Source organism: Tenrec ecaudatus, chromosome 7 (assembly GCF_050624435.1).
Source record: "Tenrec ecaudatus isolate mTenEca1 chromosome 7, mTenEca1.hap1, whole genome shotgun sequence".
Taxonomy (NCBI): Eukaryota; Metazoa; Chordata; class Mammalia; order Afrosoricida; family Tenrecidae; genus Tenrec; species Tenrec ecaudatus.
The window spans coordinates 126,745,960-126,773,861 of NC_134536.1; the positions used below are offsets into that span (position 1 = coordinate 126,745,960).

At 38.9% G+C, this 27,902-nt stretch overlaps 1 protein-coding gene across 1 annotated transcript in view; it reads left to right on the forward strand.

The window, feature by feature from the left end:
• The window catches only part of SUPT3H (SPT3 homolog, SAGA and STAGA complex component), a 456,451-nt gene that overhangs the window by 206,857 nt on the left and 221,692 nt on the right, over nucleotides 1–27,902 (forward strand). The window contains exon 3 of the mRNA XM_075555015.1: nucleotides 9,452–9,536. Coding sequence (XP_075411130.1) covers nucleotides 9,452–9,536 — 85 coding nt within the window. The remainder of the gene's footprint in view (nucleotides 1–9,451; nucleotides 9,537–27,902) is intronic.

The window sequence follows — 27,902 nt, forward strand, 5'->3', positions numbered from 1 at the left end:
ACCAATAATTGTGGCTTTAATGGATGCTCATGAGCTTTTAAAACCCCACATACTACTCACCAAAATAGAACATAGAACATTTTCTTTGTGGGCTATTGTTTTGCCAATTGGCCTTGATGTCTCCTGAGACCATGGCCTTGATCCTCTAGGCCCAGCTACTCATTGAGCCTTGACTTTTTTTGTTTTGTGTTTCTTTTAGTGTTTAGTATTATAATTTCTGAACTTTGGCCTTGAGTGTTAGGAATTTCTATGTGATTTATGCATAAAGGCATAATGCGTCTCCCAGATTTGTAGGGGTTTTTTTTTTTGTATCTGTAATGAATTCCTGAATCTCAATTGCTGGGTGAATTTTATGTGGTAAATTCAACCACTTGAATGAAGAGAGAGTCATTTATGTACATTTGACTTGGAAAATTATTTTCACCATTTAACGGATTGTTTTTTGGAACATTGGATGTTGCAGCTTTCTAGATAGTCTTTCTTCCTAATCTTTTAGCCCGGCGATCACTGCCTGTGCTGATCACTGCCTGTGCTGATCACTGCCTGTGCTGATCACTGCCTGTGCTGATCACTGCCTGTGCTGATCACTGCATGTCCCACACCGGTGGTCATAAGTCACTTGTAATTTTATCAGAATGCCATTTAGTATCCTACTACAGCCACACTCTTTGATGATATGTTTTATGATCTTTTTACTATTTAAATTTTTATTGTTATGGAATTTGAAATGAATTATATTTGAATCCTCTTCAGTTTGTATGAATGATAGCATTGTCGAGTCATCAGGGGTTTGACTTTCCCAGTTTGGAGTCAAACTGGTGAGAGTTAAAAACCTAGTATTATTATTAATTATTCCTATTGATATAGTAATTTTATGCTCTAGCTCTGAATGAAAAAATCTTTGAGAGGATAATTAGTTCTTGATATAGAGGCTACGGAAAGAGTTCCTGGACGGGAAGACATTTGATGAAGACTAACTGACAAGGTAGCATTACTTAAACAGGTGATGTAAAGTGATGATTAAGGGCAGGGGTTGTGGGGAGGTTACAGGGAAGCTTCTAGATGGTGCAAAGGGCTAAGATTTTGGAAACCTTTCTGTCATAAGGAAAGTAGTTAGGAAATTGTTAGGATTCCCTGATTCTGAGCTTAGGTTTTACATACTATTATTATTTTATTCAAGTTAATTATTTTAATATTTGTTGCTACCCAAGTTTAGATAGGGTCTATAAAGATGCGTCATCATTTACAAGCTTCTGGTTGGTAGGTTCATAGCTTCATGCTTTTATTAATATTTTAATACATGTAGAAGACTGTGTGTATTATTCATTGTAAGCATAAGCTTCCTTAGAAACATGTAAAGATTAATATGTGAGTTCTAGTGATGCTCTTTATAATCATCTATAAAATGTTTTCAATTGCATATACATGTATCAAAATGTAAGGTTACTACTGCTTTAGATGACACACACCCTGTGGTTTATTCTAAGCAGGATTCTTGTATGTAATTGTGTCTTGACATATTTCTTGTGTCATCACTTTTTTTTCCGTGTTCCAGAGAACAAGCTGAAAACACATTTCTTCTGGACATGCTAAATTCCAGATTGCTTTGAGAGACATTGTTGAAGTTTGGCAATACCCTTTTCCCTCAGCTTTTCAGGACAAAAATGACTGGTTACTCTTTATTTATTCTGTGTAGGTGCTAGCCTTGTACACTTCCTGATTCCAACTGAAGCCCTTTGTGAAGGTGCAAATGGAATATATTATGTGAAACAACTGGAATATATTAAACATTTTCCTGTTGGCGGTCTCGAATATTTGCACAATTGATTTTTGAGTTGCTTAATAACAATTTTGCATGATTTTCCATATTTTTTAATTGACATGTTTCTTTCGTCAGTATTATAAATATATGAAACTAAAACCATTGTTTTTGGCAAATTATATCTTAGAAATCCAAATATACTAGGAGAGAGATTATATACAGCAGTGGCATTAATTACTGCCAGATGGTTTTTCTAGAATTCTATTTTAGGAAGTGTAATTAAGTTATATGATTTTGGCATAGGTTTAGGTCATTTTAAAAAGTGGCGAGAGAAGATGGATTCCACTCTCTTTTCCATGGTGAATTTGTTGATAATCCCAGATGATTACACATTAAACATTTATACGTTTGTGTGTAGGATAGATGAACACCGAACTAGGCAACCATCATCACAATCCAGGCATGGGATTTGCAATTGTGAGCATGGTGCAGGACCAAGCAAGGTTTCCTTCTGTTGAACTTAGGGTGGCTATGTGTGGGAACCAACTGGAAGGCAGGGAAACAACCACAGAAATTTTCATGAGTGCACAGTTCATGTCAGATTAAAATTGCTTTTGTCTTACTTGATAATGTCGTAGTGTGCTGAAGCTACTGCCATTGAACCAACTCCAATTCAATGCAATATTATTTAGGGTTTCCAAGACTGTAAATCTCTCTTGGTGCAGAGAGCCTCATCTTTCTCCTGTGGAGTGGCTGGTGGGTTCGAACTGCCAACCTGTGGTTCACAGTCTAGTGCTCCATGGTAATAGTGGACAGAAGTTCAGCAAGTTATTTAAGGACATTTCTCTCACTGTGTCTTTGGATATGATGGTAAATTATCGTCCAGACAACCAAGATGCATGAAAATGGATTCAAATATCCCCATCCCAAAGACTTGTGTTTTCACCTCCAAAGTATTGACAACTAGACCTGCTGTGTTCCCGGATATCTGTGTGCTAAAAGGCAGTATTCCTGGTTTATGATTTGTTCAGCACCTAGATTGGAAATTTTCATTCCTTTAAGGTTTGGAACCTTTTTCTTCAAAAGAATTTTTGTACAGGACCACAATATAATAAAACAAAGAAATACTGGTTGACTCATTCAAGTAAGGACTTAAGTGATAGTAATTGGAGAAGGTCTGTCCACAAACATGCTGTTGAAATGGAAACCTGTGAGAAGACAGGAGTGGAGTCTTTGGAGGGGCTTAGTTGCTTGGGCCTGGCCATGGGCCCAGGCTAAGCTGTAAATGGGCATGAGGCAATCAAGGAGTGGGCGAAGAGTGAACCATTGGTGGGTTTGATGAGTAGTTCAAACTGCTGAATACAAAGTCGATGATCTGAAATATAAATAACAAATAAAAACAAACAGAATGAATCATCTAATTTTAAAAACTGGTCTGATAGCTACTTGTTAGCATAGTTACCTAGCAATCATTTCCATAGTTTATGGGACTTTTTTTTTTTTCCACTCTCAGCTAGTTCCTGGCATGGCATGTAACATTCAATAAGTATTTGTTCAACAACAAAAACAAAGACACACTCCCTAAACTCAAGTGTTTGTCATGGCCACAACCACCATCATCTCATTGTTTATATCAGCCCAAACTTCCCTCCCTCTGCTGGCACTTCCAGCTCCTGATTCTATTCACGTTTCCTACCTGTCTTACCTGCTATCTTAGCAATTTATTGGGTATTTTATCTTATTTTGCTTTCTCAGAGACATTGTTAGCTGAGTTTTCATTTTCCTTTAAGAGACAAGTAAATAAAAGCCCCAGAGTTGTAAAAGAGTCATTACAAATTGAGGAGTAAGGATAATCTGCATGTGTTTATAGTTGTCTGATTGCTTCAAATGACTAATTGCGGCTAAGCCTTTTGCACATTTTTGTCTTATTTTTTTTGTGGACAGTGGGTAAATGAGTCTCAACAAATATTGGGTAAAAATGACATAAACAGGATGATGTCTGTGTTTGCATGTCAACACAGTGGACATGGTTAGCTGACTAGAGTGTACGTCAGGGCTCCAGCCTGCTCATCTATCTAATCCCAGCAAGGAGAAATTCTTGGGTATTACAGTAATTCGTAGCCTATAAATGTATAATCAAATAAGTATTGAAGGGAGAAAGGACACTTTTTTCTGTTTGAGAGAGGGACGCAATGTCACCACAGGCCTTTTTACACCAAGCAGTAGTCAGAGTCCAAATCCAAACTAATGTCAATTACCTGGGGTAGGAAATCGTCCAAAAACCTGGAGTTATAAAAAAAAAACAAAAAATGTAGCTCCCAAGACCACGGCAATTATTAAACCACAGCATCCAGAATAATTTCACCACATTAGCGTTCGCAGCCAGTGGGAAGCATGGAAAGCAACTCAGCATCCAAGAAGACTCACACAGAGTGCCGAAGAAGCGCCGCTTTGTCCTTTGATGCCTGGTTCCTGGGTGCCCGGGAGGCAGGTCTGCTTGTGGGGCTCCTCTACTTGGTGGCTGTGCCAGCATGGTCTCTGCTACACATTACTACCACAGCACCTCTGGGATGCTTTTTTGGAATCTCTTCATTTCAACCATGATCAGATTCTTCCCCTATCTTCTTAATCAGTACTTAAAAATTTGAAAGTAACTATTTTAGATTTATGGTTAAACAAAAAGAAACAAAGCAAACCCACTGCCATCAATTCGATTCTGACACATCATGACCCGCTATTGGGTTTTGGAGGCTGTGTGCATTTATGGGAGCAGACAGCCTCCTGCTTCTCCCGCAGAGGCAGTTGATGGGTTTGAACAGCTGACGTTGCTTGTGAGAGTCCAACACTTACCCAACATTACCACCAGAGATCCTGTTAGACACACAGAAAAAGATTCATAGAAAATCCTGAGATAATATCCCCAGTGCAAACACGACTCTAAGGGGCAAGAGTATGTTTCATGGAAACCGTTTCCGCACAGCATACTTGGTCACATTCGTGCCGTTTCTTCTGTTGTTTTTGTCCATGTATTCAATCTGCAGGACCTGCTTTCCTATTTATTACTCTTACCTCATAATTTCAAATTACTACTCAATTCATGCTGTAAAAGGTATTTTCCTAAAATAGTTTACCTTGTTTCTGAAGACAGACGGACTTGGACGTTAAAGAGTACAGCCGTTTGCATAGGCTAAAGTTAAACACCTGCAGAGGACTGAAGAGCTGGGGTGCCAGGAGAAGTTCCTGCCAAGGACACAGAACTGAAATAATGTGGATATGGTTGGAAAGTACACGCACAACTTTTGTTCATTACTCAGTCATGCTCCTTAAAAGAAAACAAACCATTTGCTACCTTGTCTTTTTGTTGTGAGGAGCATAGCATGACCTTTGTGGACTCAAGGCTGTTTTATTTGGTTGAGAATAATTCTGGAAACTTCTCACTCCTGGATCCGCTGTGATGTTAAATTGATATCATTTCAAAAGAAAAAAGGATATATATGTTGCTGTGCTGGCTCAAAACAGCTTACCCCCTGGTGAGCTGTAAACTTACTAAGGACTTACAGTTACCTTTCCTCGCCATTTTGATTCAAGAGTCTATAGAAGAATCCTGATCAAAAAGGGATGGGAAGAAGATTAACCCAAGTTTGAATAATCATGGAATCTAGACTTTCTGGAACCAGTGTGGCAGGATGAAGCCCTGAAACTATTGCGCTGACTTAATATTTAAGCCTGAACCAGAAGTATCTCTTTATGTCTTCATGAAATCAAATAATAGTTTAGCTTAACTGGTAAAGAATATCCATCCATCTTGAGCGTTGAGCTCTTTTAAGGTCTGCGTGGAATCTTAAATGGACAGCAGCAACTTGAAAGGTTAGATAGGAGACTTCCGGGGGCAATTAAAATACCGGATATCAGCCGAAGCACCTACTTTTAACCCAAAAACTGCATAAAAATGTGAAAAACTGAAAAACTTGGCTTATACTTGAATGCACACCAAATGTTAAAGAAGGACAAACAACTCAGGAATGGGTGTGTATCTCAGAGAATGTATTCAGTGTCCCTGAACTGAACATGTAGAATTGCAAATTGACGTATGTTCTGGATTGGACACTTATAACAAAACAAAAGAAAAAGAAGAGTTTGGAGTCGATTGTATTTCATAGTTAGGGATAGGTGCAAATGGAAAGACTGGGTCTATGGATACGTTATGAGACATCATACTGGAGCAGCATCGTGGCATAGATTTCTAATGTAGTAGTCTATGGCCTGTACACAGAAAATCATGCACAGATATTCACTCCCCCACCCCTTTAACTGTCGTCAGTAACTGTTGAAATGGAACTTGCTCTTTAAGAACACACAGTGACTGTAGTTGGACCAAGTGTATATCTTTAAAAACTTATTTTCTCTTTTGGAAGTATTTCTGTAACTGTTCTTTTTATTCTGTTTTCTTGTGGCACTATCTATTTCTAGACTTTTAAAAATTGGTGCCTAGTTAAAGGCTAGCTCCCAGTTTTAGACGATTGGACATAGAAAAATCAGGCTGGGTCAGTGGTAAACTTGTAACACAAGAGTCCCGTCGTTTCTGGCCAGCACCCATCTTCCCGTATTCGAGTGTAAAATAAGGACTCTGAACTTCACCTCTTGAATGAGTTCATTTACACCATTCTTTCATCATGTGCTTGATGAGGGGCTTGCAGTTTTAGTGGAACCCAGTGCTCAGTGAGCTATTTGATCCAGGCACTGAATAGAACCCTCCTTCCTTAAGCTGTGATGATCCGCTGGCAGTGGCCCTGGCACTGCCAGCCCCCATTGAAGACCCGCAGGATCGCTGGGGACCTGCTCTGTAGGATTAGGCCCCCAGAGTCAAAATCCTTTCTAAGTTGGAGAGTAGTTTAGAATAGCTAAGGAACTACTGCAAGAGACCAGGAGAGGGACACACCTTTTAAGAAAAGTTTCCTGAAGAACCTTCAGTTGAAGCTCGTCCAGCCTGCTAGTGCCTGACAGCTCTCTAGGCAGTATGCGAAGGGATTGGTTATCAATTTGCCTGGCAGGGGAGTAAACCCGGGACAAGTCAGCAGTGAGGGGATGATCGATCTTTAAGGGGACAGAGGTTCCACCTCATTATCAGTGGCTTAGGTTTTTGTCTTTAACTCATTTTAGAATATCACATACAATGCAGAGCAAAAGGCAAGGTACAGGGGTTTGCATTCTCTATTTTGTGAAAACCACCAGCCTCATGGCTAATTTTCTGTTCTGCGCGTACGTTAGGCTGGGGGAAAGGGTTCCAGAAGCAGTGTGAGAAAAGTTGGGGGTGCTGGGGGGGGGTGGGTAGAAACTGAAGTATCACCAATCCTGAAAATTAAAATAATGTGGTCATTCAATCACACATCTGACTATATGTCTTTATGACTGTTTAGAAGACAAGCTACTTGTTGATGCTAATGAGAACTAGGTTCACGGAGTAGAACTTGAGAGAGATAGCTTGTTATTTGTGCGTTTTATTGCTATAAGGAGTATTTCAAAATATTAGGTTACATGTGTGAGTTGAGTATATAGTGGTACCAATTAGTAAATTAATTAGACCTTAATTTGAACAGTTAAATATGACCCAAGGGGGAAAAATCTTCATCTGTGTTCAGTATGGAATTTTTTTAACTTCCTGCACAACGTGCGAACGTGATGTCTAATAATGGACAAGCATGTTCAGTTGGTTTTTATGCCCCTAGCCCCAATCACTTACTGTCTATGTACTGTAACCCTGTCAACCTCTTCTAGGACGACCTTGACCCTGTCCTACACATTTTAGAATCCATTTGTATTTTTAAAAACTGTACTCTTTGGTTCTTTTTGTTTGTTTGCATGTTAATGATAAGTAGAAATTCAATTGATTTTTAATGAATTTATCTTACAGTTGGAATTTCAATTAAGTTGTAGATTATTTTAGATTCAGATTATCAATGATTAAAAAGTTATATATGATTAAAACGTTTTTTCTTTTCCTAGTTTAAATATTTATTTGTCTTAATTTTCTGGCTATAATTTTTATATATAAAAGTTGCATCTTGGATTGATCTAGATTTCAAAGGGAGTAAGTGATTCTATGTGTAATATTTCCTTTAGGGCTTTTGGTCGATTCCATTTATGAGATTAAAGAAATGTCCTGTTAGGCTAAGTTTGCTAAAAGTTTTTCCCTTGAATACTTGTTGAATTTTGTTGAGCAATCTTTCTGCACCTGTGAAGATAATCACACATTGTTCTCACTCATATTTTGCAGTAGTTAAATATGTAATAAATTATTAAAAATACAGGCTTTTGTTTTTCTTCAACGAATGTATCTTAGTCATAAAATACTATCATTTATGTGCTTGAGTAAAAGTTACCTGTGACTTTTCCTTCTTCATGGTACTTTTCTAAGAAAGTTTTGATACCATGGTTCTACTACCTTTAAAATGAAGAGGGGATGTCTTTTTTTATTCTCTGAAAGAGGTGTATAAAGTTAGAATGATTTCTTCTTTGAATACTTTGTTCACATTTCAGATGTTTTTTTTAAACTATTTGATTTTTTTTATTATATGAAAATTCAGATTATATGTTCCTTCTTAAGTTAGCTTTGGTAGTTTACATATGTATTTTTTAGGAATGTATTTATTTAATCAGAATAAACTTTGGCAATATATTAGTCATACTATTTTCTGACCTATGAGTAGTTTCCTCAGATCTGTAGTTCTGAATATTCTCATTTTAGCTTCATTTAATCTGGTCTCCAGTCTATTAAGTTTGAAAATAAATACTATTTTAATTGTATTTCTTTAGCACCTTTGATAATATTCTGTTCTTATATATACTTCTCCTTTATTTCTTTGTAATATAATATGAATCACATGTATAGAAATCTGATTTTCCTGGGGCGATAGACTTTGTTGGTCTGATTCTGTAGTTTGTTGATTCTTCATGAGGAAATCCTTTCTTACGTGTGTTGTAAGTTTTGATTTTTAACGGATGATTCCTGATATGTCATCTGGGGGAATTCTTTCAGGTCTCTGTGTAAAATGTGTGCCTTGTGAGATGATCTGCATTTGTTTTTGCTAGGTGACCTGTGACCACAATCAATATAGAATCCCTTTATATTAATTTTGGAGTGAATTTTTTTCGGGGGACTCTATGCGAAGCAAGTAGTCTGTCAGCAGTCGTAGTCATGAGTGTGAATGAACAATTAGCAATCTCAAAAGGACTGGAAGGCCACTTTTGTTTCCATTCTTGATAACATACTTGTGTATAATTAGAAATTATGCTATTCACATATATTTTCTAAGTTTTTATTTTGATTACATCACATGCTCCTATAACTTTATGATTGCGAGGACTGTATTCTTACACTGGTAGTTGGATTACAGTAGTGTGCTTTTTCAGTTGCCAATATTATGGACTGCTTATTGTTTGGTTTGTTTGTTTTTTAAAGCAGTAAATGCCCAATAATAGTTTGAGAAGTAGAAGCATAGAGGCTTATTTTTTTACTTTTAATCGGCCCCTTGTACAGGAGAGATGCCTTTTCTTTATGTGCCCATTGTTTTCATTGGGAAGGACAATTTGCAGGTTCTCAAGCAGATTCTCTTTATTAAGTGTCTTTTGCTTTCTGCCCTCTTAGTTTCACAGCTGTTAATGTTGGCATGTTTACTTTGCGTTTCACAGGTTTTCTTTAGGAGATGCCCGGAGGCCTCTTCATGAAACAGCAGTTTTGGTAGAAGATGTAGTTCACACTCAGTTAATTAATCTGGTAAGAATCTTATCTGTCATCTGTCCTCTGCATTTTTTCATGTGGGGATTTCAACCCAATAATTTTTTTTAAATATAGAGAGAGTATAGTTACATCTGGGATCCTTTTTTTGTAGGCTTTATCTGAGTATCATGAACATGTACTAAGCTGACCAAGTTTCAGCGACAATTTGATGGGTTTTGACGACTCAACATGGCTACGTAACCGGCAGGGCTCACAGGAGCCCTAATCTAAAAAGAGCCTCTCCGTGCTCTGCAACAGAAAGGCCCTCATGGGCTTTCTGTCTCTCTAATGTTCCCCAAACTCTGTTCAACCCTTAACAATTTTGGAGTTAATTTTCCATTTAGAGAAAAATTGTACAGAGACACTCATTCCATGCTTGTGACATGACTGGGTCCCATCGACCAGGTTGTTATGTGAAAATGAGCGTTCCGCCAAAACGGAGGCTGATTGCATCATTGCGCAACTGCCAGAGCACCTCTGAGGCCCAGGGCCCAGCTGAACGGACTCAGCACCCTATCACAGCCAGCAGTGTTCTCTCCTTGGTGAAATGTTAGATAAGTGAGAAAGAGGGGAGCTCCCTTTAATGGTAATCTCGTATATAATCATTGCGTAAGTATCAAAAGTAGGAAATGAGCATTGATACATTACTTTAAGGAAACTATACATCTTACTTGGATTTTAACAGTTTTCCTCTGTATGCATATGTCACACATATATACATATGTATTATTTCTTGTGTTATTATATTAGCATGTGATTTAGATGTATACAGTGTATGTGTATACATACATGCTCATATCTCATGGCCCTCTTCTGTCCCAGCATCCACTTGAAGATACTACCTTGTAGTTAATTGTCCTCTCATGCTGATAGTGTCTTCACGTCTTGACAATTCTTTTTTTGATTCTCTTTCATGCTGTGGATACTTTTGAAAAGGATACTTCTGTTTGTGAGTTGTCTGATGCTTTGTAATTATTGGAAGGAGGTTATGCATTTGGGGCATATTTCAGAAAGGCTCGTTCCCCTGTTGTGAGTATGAGAGGATTTCTCTTGGAGATTCACAGTGAGAACGAGGTGGGCTCCTGGAGGTAACACTCACAGAGTGTTGAGGCCAACCTAAGATTGAGCTCTCTCCAGAGTTTTCAGCTCTCTAGCTAACCTACAGTGAACTGCCAGGAATTAAACAATGACTATTTCAAGTATTTCTGTCAGTAACTGCCTCTAGACGCAGGTCTCTCCTCCCAGTCAGCTGTGGTTCTCTTTAGTCACCTGTGTCTACAGTTTTTAGGGGAATTGTTGCCTTATATTCTTAATTTTCTGAATAATTGAGGAACATTTCTTGATTATCTTTATCAATTTGTTCAGCTTTCTTATTGTGGGGAACCCTAGTGGTGCTATTGAGCAAGCATTGAACTGCTAATCGCTAAATAAAAGGTTGGCAGTTCAAACCCACCAGCTGCCCTATGGGAGAAGGTGATTATCTGCTTCCATAAAGATTATGTATAGCCTCGGAAGCTCTATATAGGGTCACGAGTCAGAATCGGCTTGACAGTAGTGACACACAGACATACGCAAGCACAATTGCTAATATTGAAATGTTTTCACAAAAAACTTAGACTCTGACTTCTTCTGAAACATCAAAAGTAGAATGTGTGACTACTTAGGCCTGAATTTTAGCACAGACATCTGAGCTCTGTCATTGGTTCTGCCTGTACACGTGACACACACTGTCCTAGCAACCAGATAAGCTTCATCTTCCAAACCAAAACACATATTAATGGATTTATAAGACAGTAGCTCAGTGGTGAAAGGCAACAGTTTATGCACCAGTGACTGGAAGAAGAGACCTTGAGCTCTGTTCCCATGCAGGTTACAATGTAGGAAACCTTGTGGGACACTTCTACTCTGCTGTAGAGAGTCACATGAGAGAAGATCGGCTCAATGGCACCCAACATCTTCAATCTTTTCTCCATTTTTCCTGATGGTACCTAGGAGTCCAGTTGTGAGGATTTTGATATTGACTTGAAATCCATACTGACAGCTGGGATCCTTGATCTTCATCAGCAGGTGTTTCGGGCCCCGTCCCTTTCTGCAAGCCCAGTTGTGCCATCTGCGGACTGCAGATTGTTTATGAGCCTTCCGCTGCTCCTGCTGCCACATTCTTCTTCATCTCCTCCAGCTTCGCCGTGTTTGCCCAGCATACCGACTGAATAAATCAAGGAAGAAGCTACAACCCTGGCACACACCTTTCCTCATTTTAAATCATGGAATATTCTCTTGTCTGTACAAGCTCCATATGCAGACGATGAAGTGTCCTGGAATTCCCCCTCTGTACAACGTTATCCATAGTTTGAGATCCACAGGCTGATACATGATATATATCTCATGACAACTGTTTGTCAAAGGCATTTCTTCCTCTTTTGATCCCATCAGTGATGAGCATGCTGTCCTTTCCCCCACCTTTTCCCCTGAATTTGTTTTCCTCCTTTTTCTGGGGGAAAGATTTCTAACAATTTTCTCTTGTGATACAGATTTCAGGACTGAGTACACTACCGTAGAGGAGGCAAACTGTGCTTTCCACAGAGTTCATATTGCACATGTTTGATTCTTTTTTTGAAATGTCCTCCACTTCCAATCAGGCAATCCCGATTTTCATTGAGCATCCACGGTACTCAGCAGCAATGGTGGTGGCATCGGTGTGTGTGTTCTTTTGGCGGCAGTTATGTATTGATTCCTAGCTGTGTATTGGTTCATGACAACCAGTTCACATACAGTAAGACAGTAAATGAAATTGGGGTTTCCTTCTTCATTCTTTTACTTCTTCTCCCTTCACTGAAGCTGTTGTTTTTATTGGGGAGCTTCCACATCTCTTTCAAGTGCTTCTTACCCACTGGACAGCCTCACTTTCGTCCACTCTGTGTGCTTCTTTGTGAATGGCTTCTTCTTGGGGGGGTGCTTCAAGGTGAATGGATGTCTGACACCCCCATGTGTGCCGAGCAGAACTGCTCCATAGGGGTTGTCAAGGCATTGACTTCTCAGAAACACATCTTCCGAGGCAGTCTGGGTAAGTTTGAACCCCCAACTGTTAGGCTCGCTCGCTGAGTGATTAGCCCCTCCCTTTCTAATCCCTTACCTCCGTTACGTGGCACGTGTCTCCCTGGCAGAAGCAGCTGGTACAAGGCACTGCTCGGTCCTCATTACTAGTCTTGTGCGGCTGCCACTGAAGGTGCCTTTGTAAATGGCTATAAAACTCATTGACATCAAGTCGATGCCTTCTCATAGTGACCTCCTAAAACAGGGTAGAATTGCCCCTGGGGGTTTCCACCGACACTGTTACAACTCTTAACAGGAGTAGAAAGCCTCATCGTTGTCCTGTGGATCCCTGGCGGGTTTGAACTGCTGACCTGTGGTTAGCAGCCCAACCCATAACCACTACCCTACCACGGCTCCCTGAATGGCTGTAGGTGTTTTAAACATTGTCCTACATAAAACTTCACTGAATAAGGTTACCCAAATGGACAAGCTAACCAATTTTTGATTGGGTAAAAATTAATGGGCATGGACTTACCTTAATGACTAATGAATCAGGAAGGAAATGTTTTTCTTGCCAACTAAACATTCAGACTGAGCAAAATTGCAATGTGTGTACGTAGCTCAACAAACTGAACACACACCGTGTTTACATGAGGGGGAAGAGGAGTTTGCAGATGCCATCTGGGGGTTGTGGTGGTGGAGAAATCCTGGTTTATTCTGTCTGTTCCTGCTGTGGAGTAAATTAAATAGGAGCACATAGTTAGCATAAACAGACTAAAACACCTGCTGTGGCAAAAACACAGACATGCTCACATGTACACACACACACACAGTTTCAAGATACACAGCATTTTGTCACTAAAACTGGATTACTTTCCCTCATTTTTTTAAAATGAATTTCCATTACTAAGTGCTTCTCATCGATTGCCCCCATTGCCCTTAATCTTTTCTACTTCAGTTCTGTTATTTGTCTTCTGTATCGCCACCTCATACCCCATGAAATCGTACTGTATCTCAGCTCGCTTTCCAAGCAAGCAGTCCGCATGAGTCCTGATGACGGTTGAGTTGTGCCTGTGTGGCACCACCGGGCCCTTGCCAAGGGGGTGTTCTTGAGCTAGATTCCCTCCACCACTTTTCCAAGTTGCTTTCTCAGGAATATGCTAGAAGACCGTGCGGGAAGGAGTTTCCATTTTTTCCCACTCTCTTTTTTTTAATGTATCAGAAAGAGCTTTATATCAAGAAGTCATCGTCCAACAATAGAACTTCCCAGTCTAGTCCAGCTCAAGTCTGATACTAGTCATAAGTCTCTCTCAGGTTCACCTAGCAGATGCAGGACAATCACAGGCCTGTGAATGCAGAGCTGTGTGGATCCGATGGCGGTGGCCATATCACAGAGCTCAGGCAGGTCTTTGCATGGCTCATCCCACAGGAAGGTGAAGGGAGAGAGCTTTCTCCTGGTCTTAACATCTGCTTTTCTCCATGGCACAGATCCCACTGACAGGCAACTCACCTGCCTCAATATGAGAGACTATCCGTGTAAGTGAGCTACAGTTTCCCTAAGTTATAAGTAGTATGTAATTTACTTGGGCTCCTGGACATTGGAAAACCTCTCTCTCTCTCTCTCTCTCTCTCTCTCTCTCTCTCTCTCTCTCTCTCTTCCTCTCCTCTCCTCTCCTCTCCTCTCCTCTCTTCTCTTCTTCTCTTCTCTTCTCTTCTCTTCTTTTCTCTCTCTCTCTCTCTCTCTCTCTCTCTCTCTCTCTCTCTCTTTCCCTCTCTCCCTCTCTCCCTCTCTCTCTCTCTCTCTCTCTCTCTCTCTCCCTCTCTCTCTCTCCTTTCTGATGATCTTCTAAAGTCCAATCCCTTGATTTATGCTAAACCCTTACAACTACTCGCATCCGATGCCATGGTTAGGTTTCTGGTCTGTGGTGAAACTTTCAGTTCAGGCCAGAACTTTTCATAAATGCCTAACCTGTAGATTCCGGGAATTTCAGGTTTATTATAGACACAAACTTTTCCCTAGCATTCTACTTCCCAGGTTCAGTTGCAGCACGTCATTAAAATTGTCAGAGATCTGTGCCAACTGGATATTGTATGATTGGGTGATATTGTGGTGAGCCAGAAATATTATTTCTGATGGTTCTTTACTCAGTCAAAGTTAAATATCAGAAAAATCTCATTTTATGCATAGAATACAATTATTTAACATTCAGTTGAAAAATCCCATTAGAGTTTCACTACATGAATCTGCCAGGTGTAACTGTTGATATTCACTCTGTTATACCAAGGTGACTGACAACACGTGACTTGGGTTCTAGCATATCTAATTAATTTATTCTCTTCAACTTGTCAGGAAATGATACCTCCTAGTATGGCAAGAAGGAAATTATTTATAATAGTATTAAAGCCTGAATGGCTATTTTCCAAAGTAGGGAATGGTAATTAATATAGTATGGTTTTGGGTTTTTTAAACAGTTTCATCTCAAAACCAATTGTGTCTTTGTTTTAGCAAAGTTTTTATGCTTGTAAAATAAGCCATTAACTAGCCATTCATAACTAAGCTTATGTATGGTGTTCAGAATGAATTTGAAATTAGAATTATTATATTTTATATGTCAGATAAACGGAACTGCTTTTGCATTTCATGTCAATAAATCCAAATTTAACCACTATTTCGAAGTGAGATCACTCTTAATAAGCCGCATGAGCTTCTTAATTGGAATATAAGAAATGTTTCTTTAATATACTTGAGAAAAGGATTAAAAAAAGATTGGAATCAGATTTTCAAGGCCATAGAATTTCAAACTATGAATTTTGTATGTAATTCATAGATATTAAGGGCTCAACTGAAAAGTGCAGAATGTGGCACAGTCAGCCTTGCATTAGGAACATGAGAAGAACAGCCTATTTTGGTACAAGATGTATGATTCTGCTTCTGGAAAGCTTAGTTGGGAGGAGATTAATTTTAGTGTAGGTTACTTAGTGCTAAGTCAGACAACGCCTGATGGTTTATCTGTCCATGATCTGTAAGAGTTGTTCTGTTTTAAGGGGAAAGCAGCTGTCCGTTTGTTTATTACTTCCCTCTAATAGTTTTGACCACTGTTTGGGTGTCGGTTTGTCATACTGTGTAGCTTGTATGTTACTATGGTGACAGAATCTATGTTAAGGGGACTTCAAATGCAAGCAGGATCATGGACTGATTTTAATAGAATGGCCAAACTGAGGAAGGAGGACCTGACAAACCATTGAAGAAGTTGGCTCTTGAAAACCATATGAATTGTAGTAGCCTCTGCAGAATTGACTTGACCGGAATGATATGGATAGAGTAAGTTTTCAGGACTTTCATTTGTTGATAGGGGCAACTTAAAATGAGAAGAGTTGTAACCATTCATTAGTAATTGCAAAATGGAATATACAAGGTTGAATATAGAAAAATTGGAAGTCATGAAAAATAAAAGGTTATCCAATGCCATTGGTTCTCTGTCTGAAGGACCCTATTTAATATAGCTTGCAAGGTTGACCCTTTTTTCACTGTTCTTTTAATTTCTACCTATTTTGGAATATCTTCATATTTAAAGATGATTTGCTGCATACGTGATTCTTGGTTGGCAACTATTTCCTTTCAGGGATTTATATATGTCATCCCACTGCTTTCTTACCTGCATAGTTTCTACCAAGAAATTAACAGACTTGTGGAGGTGATTAACAGCCTCTGGAGGTGAATTTTGGCTTTTCGGAGCTAATCTCAGAATACATTCCTTTATTTTGGTAAAGTATGAATATGATATGTCTTTGTGACTTACTTTTGAGGTCTATCCTGTATGAGATATATTGAGTTTCTTGGACAGAAACCTCCTATATTTCTTGATATTAGGAAAGCGTCCTATCAGTAAATCATCAAAGACCTATTCTGTGCTGTTTTTTGTCTCCTCTTTTCTAGAATCCCAATGCATGTAAAATTTTTTTCCTGTAGGTAGTGTCCCACTTAACTCTTGGGATTTCATCTTTATGTATGCTTTTATCTCATTGTCTTCCAACTGAGGAGTATTAAGGATGTCTTCTACTTCACTAATTCTTTCTTCTATTGATACTGTTGCACTTCTGTGTGTTTCCATTGAGCTACATATTTCTAGCGTTTTATTATTAATCTTCTGGATTCCTGGTTGTTGTTTTTGTATGGTTCTTAATTGTTTGTTTTGTCATTTTTTTTCTTGTACTGTTTCCTCGAATTCTTCTAGCGTTTTATCTGTGTTTTCCGGGATCTCTTTGAGGAACCTATATATATGTTTTGAATTCCTTATCAGACAAGTCTGGTAGCATGTCATCTTCATATAGATTTTTTTTGTCCTTTAATTTTGTTAGCTTCTTAGAGCAATCTCATCTTGTTTCTTCATATGATTAGTTATTGTCTGTTGTCTCCTAAGCATTAAGTTGATTGGAGATGTGAGAATGGATTCCTTTACTGACATTAGGTGTTAAGTATTGGGTGGTCAGGGTCCTTTCACAGTTCTTGGGTGGCCATGAAGTCCATCTGGATTTGTTGCTAGCAGCTTGTGCATCCTTTGGACTTCAGGGCAGGATGTCTCTGTAGTTGTTGTGAGTGTTTGCGTCGCACATTGCTGTCTATTTCTGGGGCCACTTCTCTGCTTTTAGAATGCCAAATCTATGCATTCTCTATGCAGCTCTATCTCTTTTCTTGTGCTTCTATTTCTCTTATACCTATCTATTCTGTGTTCCCAACATTCTAATATTATTTTTAAATTCTTAGATATCAATTTAGATCAGTGTTACCCAAAGTAATGATGCCATCTCATGGGAAGTAAGGATGCTGAAATGATTCAGTGAAGCCTACAAAGTCAGGCCTGTACTTTATCCTGGATTATGAGTTATAGTAAAGTTTTTAAAAGTGGTGGTTGGCCAAGTGATTTTGGGAATCTATAGTGTAGATGTTTTCCTACATGTGAACCTCCCCTGTTTTTTTCCATGTCTGTTCTTCTCTGACTTTATGTCCCCAAGAAGAGACTAGCAGGGACCGAGGCTCCTCGTTCATCAACATACTGGCTATACGTGTGTACCTGAAACTTGGAGTTGTCCAAGTTGCCTTTGTTACTTCACTTCGTTTCTAGGATTTGGAAAACTTATCCCCTAGATGAAGAATAATAAATGCAATACTTAGTCATTTTTAACCTTAATTGAAATGGAACTTAACATGTGAAATATAGTTGACTAAAAGGCATTTTTTCCTCTTCCTTGAATGTTCACCCAAAAGGTAACACGGAATCCCAATGTTTATCATTTTAACGTTAAATACTGTGTTTACTTTTGTTCCTTTCCCAAAGGCAAACGGCTTTCAGAATGTTGCGGGAGGAATGTTCCAAATTTGCTATTGTAAAATGCAACAAGAGATTCCATCAGGAGATGATGCTGTGAAGTTTGAAAGGGATGGAATAGAGAAGTGGATTGATAGATGAGAGAGATCGAATTAGAAAAATGAACATTGACTTATTAAAAAAATTGCCTCTCACAATTAGTAGGTGCAAGTGAGGCTATCGGGCGCTGCTGACAAAAATACCACAACGGGTTGTTTTAACAAACTGAAAATTAGTTTCTCACAGTTTCATAGGTAGACGTCAGAATTCAGGATGCTGGCTCGAGGGAAGGGCTTTCTCTTTCTGGAGCTCAGGAAGAAAGTCTTTGTCTCTTTAAAGCTTCTAGTCCTGGGTGAGCTTCCTCTGCCTTGGCCTATCTTTTCTCTCTTCTTGGTTTTTCTTGTTGACTCAAAAATACTCCTGATACTAGTCCTATCCCACTAACTCATCAACAAAACCATTTCCAAATAGGATTATAGCCACAGGCGTAGACGTTAGGATTTATAACACTTTTTTTCTTGGTGTTAGTGTTGTGGGCGGTGGGGGTGGGGGGACTGGAGTCAAAATTCAGCCGCTAACAATATGAAAGCCTTCTGACAATATGAAGTATTCTTTTAATGTTCAATTTGATAATTTCCTACTAAAAATTACTATCCTTTTAAAGTCTAGGTTCTAAAACTCTTTGCCGTGAAAAGTCCATAGGGAAGACTTGGTATCTGAACGATCTGTAATGCCAATAGAGGATATTTTACATATTAGTACTCGGACCTTAGAAACCCTCTCTAGGCACTAGAGTTCGGGGAGAGTCAGTCTCCTGCCCAAATGACCGCCTGTGTTCCTTTGCTGAAATGGACTTGTGAGCTTGATGACCTTGACTACTCTGACATGTATGTGGGAGATTCCTTGTGGGGAACAAACTTCAGTATCCTATTAGCCATCTAGCTTTGTTATTTTGGAAAATAAATCTGACTAGCTGAAATCGTGCAGGATAACACTTCTACATTTACGACCACTGCAAAAGACCATTCTACAACATAGGTTTGGGTTTAAAAAATTTTTTTTTCATTTCTTACACTGACACCTAGTGTTCGCTCTTCCTGATATCTTAAATATTGAATTCTCGTTATTAATAGCTTTGGAAATAGATTTATATTAGACACTTCTTTTTAGTAATGTACCCATTTACAAATGAATTAGTAGTTTCAACAATAGTAATGCATGATTTTCTACATATTTGACATTGTTAGAGTCAATTGCCATGGCTGTTTTGAATATTGTAGAACTTTTAAAAAGCATACAGGTTTCTAGGTGGAAGGGGCCAGTTTGAGTTTTTAGAACTAAGTTCTTTTAACAGCTCCGTGCTTTTAACAGCTCCACAGGACAAGTGAAGGATGTGATCGAAGTGACTGAGAATGGTGTGAGAAACTCAGGCTTATGAACCAACAATTTCATGCTGCTGCTGATTGACTAGGGATGAAGCAAGATTAGTTATTTGTAGTTTTTGAAATGGAAGACCTCGTGATATTGTAGTTACATTTTCTAAGACTATGTTTTCTACTCTTCATAAACAGTTACAGTCTCGGAAACCCACGGTAGGTGGTCACTAAGAGTCAGCAATGACTTGATGGCAATGATTTTGGTTTTTGAAGTCCTCATGATGACTTTATTGTTCAAAATTTTATACTAATAATTTTTAAAAAGCAGAATAATATCAGAGTACCTGTAATCAGTTACATGTAATCATCATGTAGAAAAAGTGTGTTGTACACTAGCAATTATTATAGCAGAAATACAGGGGTCATACACATCAGAAAATGTGTTCAGTTAGTTTGAGGGTCCATGAGATTATTAGATTTAAAATTCTTAGTTCAAACATTTATATTTCAAGTGTTCTAAAACCTCTCATTTTTATTCTAACATTACAGTGTTAGAATATTCCAGATACATCTCCCTAGGGAGGATATTGTTTTTTACATGTAAACATAAAATATTCCGTGGAAGACACAATAATAATTGAAATTGTTTGATTTTAATAGTAGTTATGATGCCTTTGATTAAACGCAGAGCTGTGAAGGAGAACTTCTAGATCATAGATATTGTTTCATAATTCACACAGTGACTTTGTTCTAGCTCCATATTTAGGGTGGCCTATCTGGATTTAATTTTAGTATATGGTGTAAGGTAAGAGCAAATCGCTTCATTCTTGTGAAAGCAGGTCTATTCAGTTGCCCTCTGAAAAGTTTTGGAAGTGACTCTTCCTTTCCCATTGAATGTGTTCATACACTTGTTGACCATAGATGTGTGAATTTATTTCTGGACTCTTCCATTGATCTTTCTATATGTTTGCCTTTTAGCCAGTATCATCACATTGTTTTGATTGTTACACATTTTGTCATAAGTTTTGAGTTCTCTTGCTTAGTTCTTTTCAACATTGTTTTAATTATTAATGGCTCCTTGAAACTCCATATGCATTTGATAATTGGCTTTTCCATTTCTACAAAATAAGCCATTGAAATGGTGGTAGGAATTGTACATATAGGTTGCGTTGGGCAGTAATGCCATCTTAGCGGCACTTAGTTTCCTATCTCAATACAGGATAGTTTCCCATTTGTTTAGAACTGCTTTTATTGGCACTGCCCTATAAATTTTAAGTGTAAATAGGTCTGCCTGTCTTTGCTAAATTAGTCCTAAGGATTTTATTCCTTTTGGCACGATTGTAAATGCAACTGTTTTCTTTATTTTTGTTGTTGATGAGAAATCGTTCCTGCTCTTACAACGACATCTTATTTTTTTATCATTCAGGACTATCGGAGCCATAAGGATTTTGTGAATCTTTTTATGAAGTTGAGGAAGTTCTCTACTATTCTTAAGTTTATTAAGATTTTTAAAATCATGAACAGGTATTGGATTTTGATATGGTGTTTTTCTGACTCTATTAATTTTGCCTATTGGTGTGTTAGATTACATTGGTTGATTTTCTAATGTTGAATCAGCCATACATACCTGGAATATACCCCACTTGGTGATAGAGAATAATCTTTTTTATATATTATCCATTTACCTAAAGTTTGGTTAACTTCTGCATCTGTGTTCATGAATGTTACTGGTTTGTGGCTTCTCCTTTCTTACAACATATCTTTGCTATTTTATTATGTTTTTACATATTAAGGTAATTCTGGCCTCAGTTTACATTTTTGGGAACAAATGATTTTATATGTTTTCTTTAATATTTGATAGAATCAGCGTGAACTAGGCTATTTTTCCACAAAATAATTAAGCTGCTATATAATTTCATAAGTTTGACACTCAAAAACACAAAACAAAATCAGATTTTAAGTAATTTCTTTGCTTAACTTATTAAGATCTTCTGAATGTCTTATATGTTACGTTGGATGATAAGGATTCGATGATACCTGAAACCATATAGGGGATTAAGATTTTATAGGAGAATCCAATTTCTATTAGAATTTAAACAGTGTTAGAAAATGATTTAAGCTCTAAAAATGGGGCTTATGCTTAGTTAGTCATCACATTAGAGAATATATATTTTGAAAAAGTATTCTCTCTCAAACTTTTTAAAAAGAACGTGATAGCAACAGTAATGGCAAAATAGATTATTTTGCTTCACTTACTTTTACTGAATAAGGTCCTATCTAGCATCTTGTGTATGGATTTTGTTTAAGAAATTTTTGTAACTTAGGAAAGATTCAAGGGCATTTGACTGAAATTTCATTGCTTGACATAATTATATGACAGAAATGTGGACATTTTAAGAATCTAAGAGCGAAGAAGAATCGCTACCTTTGGATCCTGGTGCTGGGAAGAATATTGTAAGTACTGTGGACTGCAAAAAGAACACACAAACTGTCTGGGAAAAGGTGCAGCCAGAAGGCTCCTCATGCGAGGAGGGTGTCACTTCATCTCACGTCCTTGGACCATGTTACCAGGAGAGAGCAGTCCTGAGAAAGAGCATCTCCGTTGGCGAGGCCTTGGCTGATGGACCGACACCGAGGCTGCGACCGTGGACCGGAGCATCAGAGCAGTGGTGAGGACGGTCGGCGCTGGACCAGGCCAGAGGAAAGCACAGAGAGACGTCGTCGTCCGTAGCTCGGAGAGCACGGGGTGTGGTCAGGAGGTGAGCCCCCAGATATCCGATTGGAAGTCTCAGGAATACGCTTTCCTGTTGGTGTGAAGTCCCAACGTCCTAAAGTACAAATCGTTTTTTCCCACCTGAAATTTCCTTTTATTTTTAAAGCTGGACACATTTTAAAAGGCAGCAATCGTACTAGGAAGAAAAGGCCTGTGTGGAAAGTTGATGCTACTTAAATATGGAACAAATTTAACTCCAGGGAATAAAGGATTCCGTGGTAGTCGGAAGAGGAAAGAATTCACAATGCAGCTGAAGACAGAGCCACTCTGGATTTCCTCTGACACCGTGTCACTCGCTCTCCCCGCCTTCTCTGTCCTTGCTTCTACGCTTCGTGTCAGTAATATGAAAAACACCCTCCTTTATTCTCCGATCACATCGTTATCACCGCTCTGTTTACTTGAGCACCTTTAACCCATCTGTGTTTACCTTCTTCTTATGGAGAGTGTGAGAGAGGGTGATTTGCCCCGAATTCAATATTCCCAAATTTAGCCTTTCTCCATTCCCACCTTTGATTTTGCCATTTTTAATTTCTAGGGGTCACCTCATTCACTTTGTCCCTGTGTCAGGTCAGCAGCATTGTAACCTAGTCATTTAGCATCTTCAGGCAAGTCTGCCTTTGCCTCTGTCCGTCTGCCTGTTGGTACTAGAGTGCAGACAGAAGCCACAGAGAGGGAGGAGAGAGGTGAGGCAATGTTTTGGAATAATCACTCATGTCTGACTTCTGATTTTGGTTTCCTTCTGTCTGCCCCCCCCTCCTAATTCCCAATATGAAAGTTTTGGAGGACATTTGAATTTTTGTGTCGAACGCAAGCATAAAACTGAATCAATAAGCTGGAATCATTTTAAGCTTTATTTGTTTATTTTTTGTCTTTATTCTAATGAGTTTTATTATTTCAAGGACGGAGTGAGACCCTTTCACAGACTAGTTATTTGACTCCTCCAGGATACTAACCATGTCTGAAGACTTTGTTCAGGTGGAGGTGTTCTGTCTCGGGGAAGAATTCTGTGGCTGAGCACCAAGGGACATAATTAGTTTTTCCACTTTTCATGCTTTCAACACATCAGTACATGTATAAATTTGGAATGGGATTATTTTCTCTGTATGTCTCCTACCCATTCTTCCGTGCTCTACAAAGTTTCCTAGCACTGACTACAATAATGTTGGTCACAAAAGTACTAATTAAATGTTTGTGACTTTGTGAATTAATCAATAAGCCACTCCATCAAAGAATCAGGACTTAAATTAGATCATTGTTGATCCCCTTCTGGTAATACTTATTCAATAATCCTGTGTGCTGATCCTGTATCTTTACGTTTACAGAATTACATGTTGTGAATTAACTAATTTCATTGCCCTGCACACAGCCCAGCATCTATTAAGATATCATTTTCTAAGGTTAAAGTTTTAGTTTCTTGATTTTCATACGTCATATTTAAATAGCGGTTATAGTGTTAAAACATACTTTTGTATATCTTAAAATGATAGGAGTAGTGTTTGCTTCATTCACAGCTCTGTTTTTGGGATTTTCACAGTGATTTTCTTGGCATTCCCCTCTCCCCCCGCTATTACTGTGTTTATAGGTAAAACATGCACGTGTGCTTCAGCAGTATATTTTCCGTTTGTCATTTTCTGAATGCCAGTTGACAGCTATAACGCTCCTTAGAATAAGGCATTTTCTGAAGGCTTTTCTTTGACCAGAGCAGTGTTTTTGTATGAAACTTCACCCCATTCTTCTTCAGATGCATGTGCCGCTGGAGAAGTGACAAGTGTTGATGGTGGCCTACTTCCAGTTGCCAGTCTAGCTGTGCTATTTCCTTCCCCTGTTCCACGTGTGGCTCTATGAATGTTTTTCCATCCGTGCCGTTGGTCCTTAAGCATTTCCAACAGTGCCCGGAGTGCCCAGTGGCATTTGAAAACCTGACTGTCTGAGCGGCGGATTTTTCCGACCTTCTCTTTTCAGTCGCCCCTTCTGATCACGGCAGATTGCTGCCTTGGTGGCAGAAACCCATCCCCTCTTCATACTCACTGCAGAAGACCGTGACTTATTCTCATTTCCTTCCACATCCGTAAAAAAGCTGCTGTAAAAACGGAAGAGCCATTGGGTCGGTAGCTGTAACTGCTACTACCTTAGCTTGGTGACTGACAATGACCGGTCCCGGAGGCTTTCTTTAACAGCGTTGGGCTGTTGGGACCTCTACGTACTGTTAATGTACAGGGAGCCCTGGTGGTGCAGTGGTTAGACATTTGGTTGCCCACCCAAAGGTCAGCAGTTTGAACCTGTGGCCAATCCATGGAGAAAGAAGTGGCCTTGGATTGATGACCTTGGAAACTGTACAGGGCAGTGCTACTCTGTCCTGCCTGTGAGTCAGAATCCCCTTGAAGGCAACAGATATTGTACTAGCATATGAAAGACAAAATACCAGCCTATGTGTTTGGATGCTCAAATTATGCCTCTTATATTTCATCAGGGAAAGAAGGTTTGCCCATGTTGAAGCGTGTGAGTGAAAGAGAGCAGGTTTCCAAATGAGCAATCCTCATGCTGATAGCATGTAGGAGCTGCATAAACCCAAACAAATACATGCAATAGGATTTGCAACCCCAAAGAGGAAAGTTCATGAAAAAACAAAACCAGAGTCATTATACTAGAGACCTTGAATAAAAACCATCAAAATGTCTTTGATTTGTATTAACTTGTCATTTTTGAACTGAAATGTGTAGCTGTTTCTTTTGCTCTTTCTCTGAGACTGTTCCACAATGCTTTCTCTGTCTTCCCGGCCTTTGGTCTGTTTTACGTAACGCAATGAGCTTTTCCAATTATACCAATACAGCCTGCTCATCTGTCAAGCTAGGGAAGAAAGTGAAAATAAGGCTTGTTATCAAGATTTTCGTGAACACCCTGTTGTGCATCTCTTTTCACACACACACACATAAATTTTTCATAATTTTACATGAGATTATGGGACCACTTTTATTTTTTTAATGCAGCTAACACCCACCCTTTCCCCATCTTTTTCTACCAAAATACTGTCAGCTGCCATGGAATGGCCCCCATCTATGGTGATCCATGCACAGCTGAGTGGAATGCTGCCCGGTCCTGCACTATTCCTAAACGGTTGTGGATTAGACCATTGGACCCTGTCGGGTTTTCATTAGGTGATGTTTAAAATGATATTGCCAGGTTCCCTAGTAAGTAATTACTGTGGTATGTGGTTTTCTACACCCTTCCCCATAAATAGGGTAACTTCATAACTATACAGTCGTCTTTTTGCTCTTGTCTTATAAAATTGAGATATTACTTAAATTGCATATACTTCTTACTCTCTGTACTTAACATTTTATTAATCTCTCAACCTTTTAAACAGCTTTATAGTACTGCAAGGTATGGAGCATAATTAGTCAGCTATGCCAGTATTGATGGACGCTCACTTTTGCTCTCGTTCTTTGCGTCTTCTTCCAATAGGATGCTCTAGTAGTCTTTGTCATGCATCCTGTTTAAATCTCCAAAAGGGAACTGTTATTCATATGCTCATATTTCTAGATAGTTCTTCAGAAAAAATATCACGCCGATTTTTATATGTCTGAGCTGAGGGGATATAGTGGGTTATGCATTAAACTACTAACTGCAAGGTCACCAGTTTGAATCCACCAATGAATAATTGGTTGTCTGTAGTCTTGGAAACCCAAAGAGACAGTTGTACTCTGTGCCGCAGGGCCAGTAGGCGTCTGAATCCGCCCCATGGCAGTGGTTCGTCTTTGGTAGATGCTCGTGACACACAAGGGCTTTTCAAGTATTTTTAGCCACTGGAATATGTCGCTCTGTGAGCAGCCTATTTTTATATGTCAGCCATTTTTATATGAGGTTATATTTCCTCTATTTGTTTTATTTATAAATTAACTGCTTTGCCATCTGCAATATGTGTGTATGTATACACTTATACATTAGTATTAAAGTAGTTTGCTTTTAGTTTTACAATACTTAGAGCTTTTATCTAGAATGACTGATTTTTTAAAATCAAACTATCTCATTGCATATAAATATAATCCTTTATTCCCCTCAATGTTTTTGTATCAGGTGGACAGCTTTGTCTGCTATTGAAGGTTTTTTGCATACCTGCAACTAGCCCTATTTGATCCTCAGATATAATTATTTGGGATGATGCTGTATTCTACATGTTAATCTTTTATCTGATATTGTTGTAAATTTCTGTAGTTACTATCTTTATCAGATACTTTTAAGATCACCTTGGTTTCATGAAATAAGATGGGTAACATTCCATTGTTCCTTCAGTCTGGAATAGTTTTAAATAGAGTTGGAATTATCAATTAAAGATTGATTGAAATAATCTGTCAAAACTTTTGGCAATGGACGCCTTTTAAAAGCATGGTCTTTATTAACGTTCCCAGGCTGTCCTAAGATAATTGGTCTACCCCACAGAGAAGAAGCACACAGCCTAAGTGAATACAAGGTGTTGAACGGACCAGGTAGCAGGCACCAAAAAACAAAAACCATCATTGTGTGATCACCTTCCTCACATAAACGCTGAAGATGAATGTGTGCATAAGTAAGTGTGGTGAAGAAGGCTGATGGTGCCCGGCTATTGAGAGATATAGCGTCTGGGGACTTAAAGGCTTGAAAGTAAACAAGTGGCCATCTAGCCCAGAAGCAACAAAGCCCACATGGAAGCAGCACACCAACGTGGGTGATCATGAAGGGCCGAGGGGACCAGGTTTCAAACAACAAAGGCGGGGGGGGAAATCACACAGTGTGGCCGAACATTGTATTGCTTTGCTCCCTAATTTATTCAGATTTGGATAAAATTTTCACCCATGGCTACATTATGGTGGAAGCGCGCTGCTGGTACAACAGGTAGACCCTTGGCCACGCACAGAAAGGTCTGGAGTAGATGCCAACCCCAGCTCCTCAGTGAGGGAGTACGAATCTATTCTCGTTACTCCGGAGGCTGCAACTTCTTGTTTTGAGAGGAAAAGTGAGCAAATAACGAACCATGTCAGTTGATTTTTTTTCTTTCTTCAATGTCTGTGTAGTACGCCACACATAACCTGAAATCACTTTTATTTTAAAACTACAAAAGCATTTGGTGGTTAAAAAAAAAAATCTTCTTGTACTTTGCTGGCCGGGGTAAGTTTGGAATGGCTTGTTTGTACCAAAGGGGGGAAAGAAAATCAGAACTTATTGCCCAAGTTGTTCTCCTACCCCCCCTCCCCCACCCCAGCCTATTTTTATGCTATCAGGGAGAGTATGGAAGCACACCCCCATCTGGTAATGATTACCTGAGGGATGTGCTGCTTGTATGTGTCTTCTGGAAGTTAACTCTTAATGTTAAACAAAGGAAGCTGACCCAAACCAGCTGTAAAACATTTGCATAGTTCGTATTTTATACAGGCAGCATTGAGTTACCAGTCACATGACGACGTGTCTGACACTAGGAGAAAAAATAAGGTAAATCTTTTCTTCTTATTAAAATTAGTGTAATCCCTGTTTTACAGTTAACAGAACTTCAACTGTTTCCCTGCTTGGCAGGAAAGTTTAATGCAAGCGACAACACGATGCATGTGTTTTGCGCACCTTGGAGAAATAATGGCTCATTTACTGATGCTGTGTGCCCTGTTAATCCACCTTAGTGTGGTCTGGACAAAGGCAGTAGGTTGAAATATAATTTTATAACTTAAAATTATGAAGGTAGTAAATGTAGAAACTTGCCAACTAAACATGAAGCATACCATTAAGTGTATTGTGTGAACTAGTTATATAGATATTGAAAATTACTCAAGTAGTACCTCGTTTGACAGAT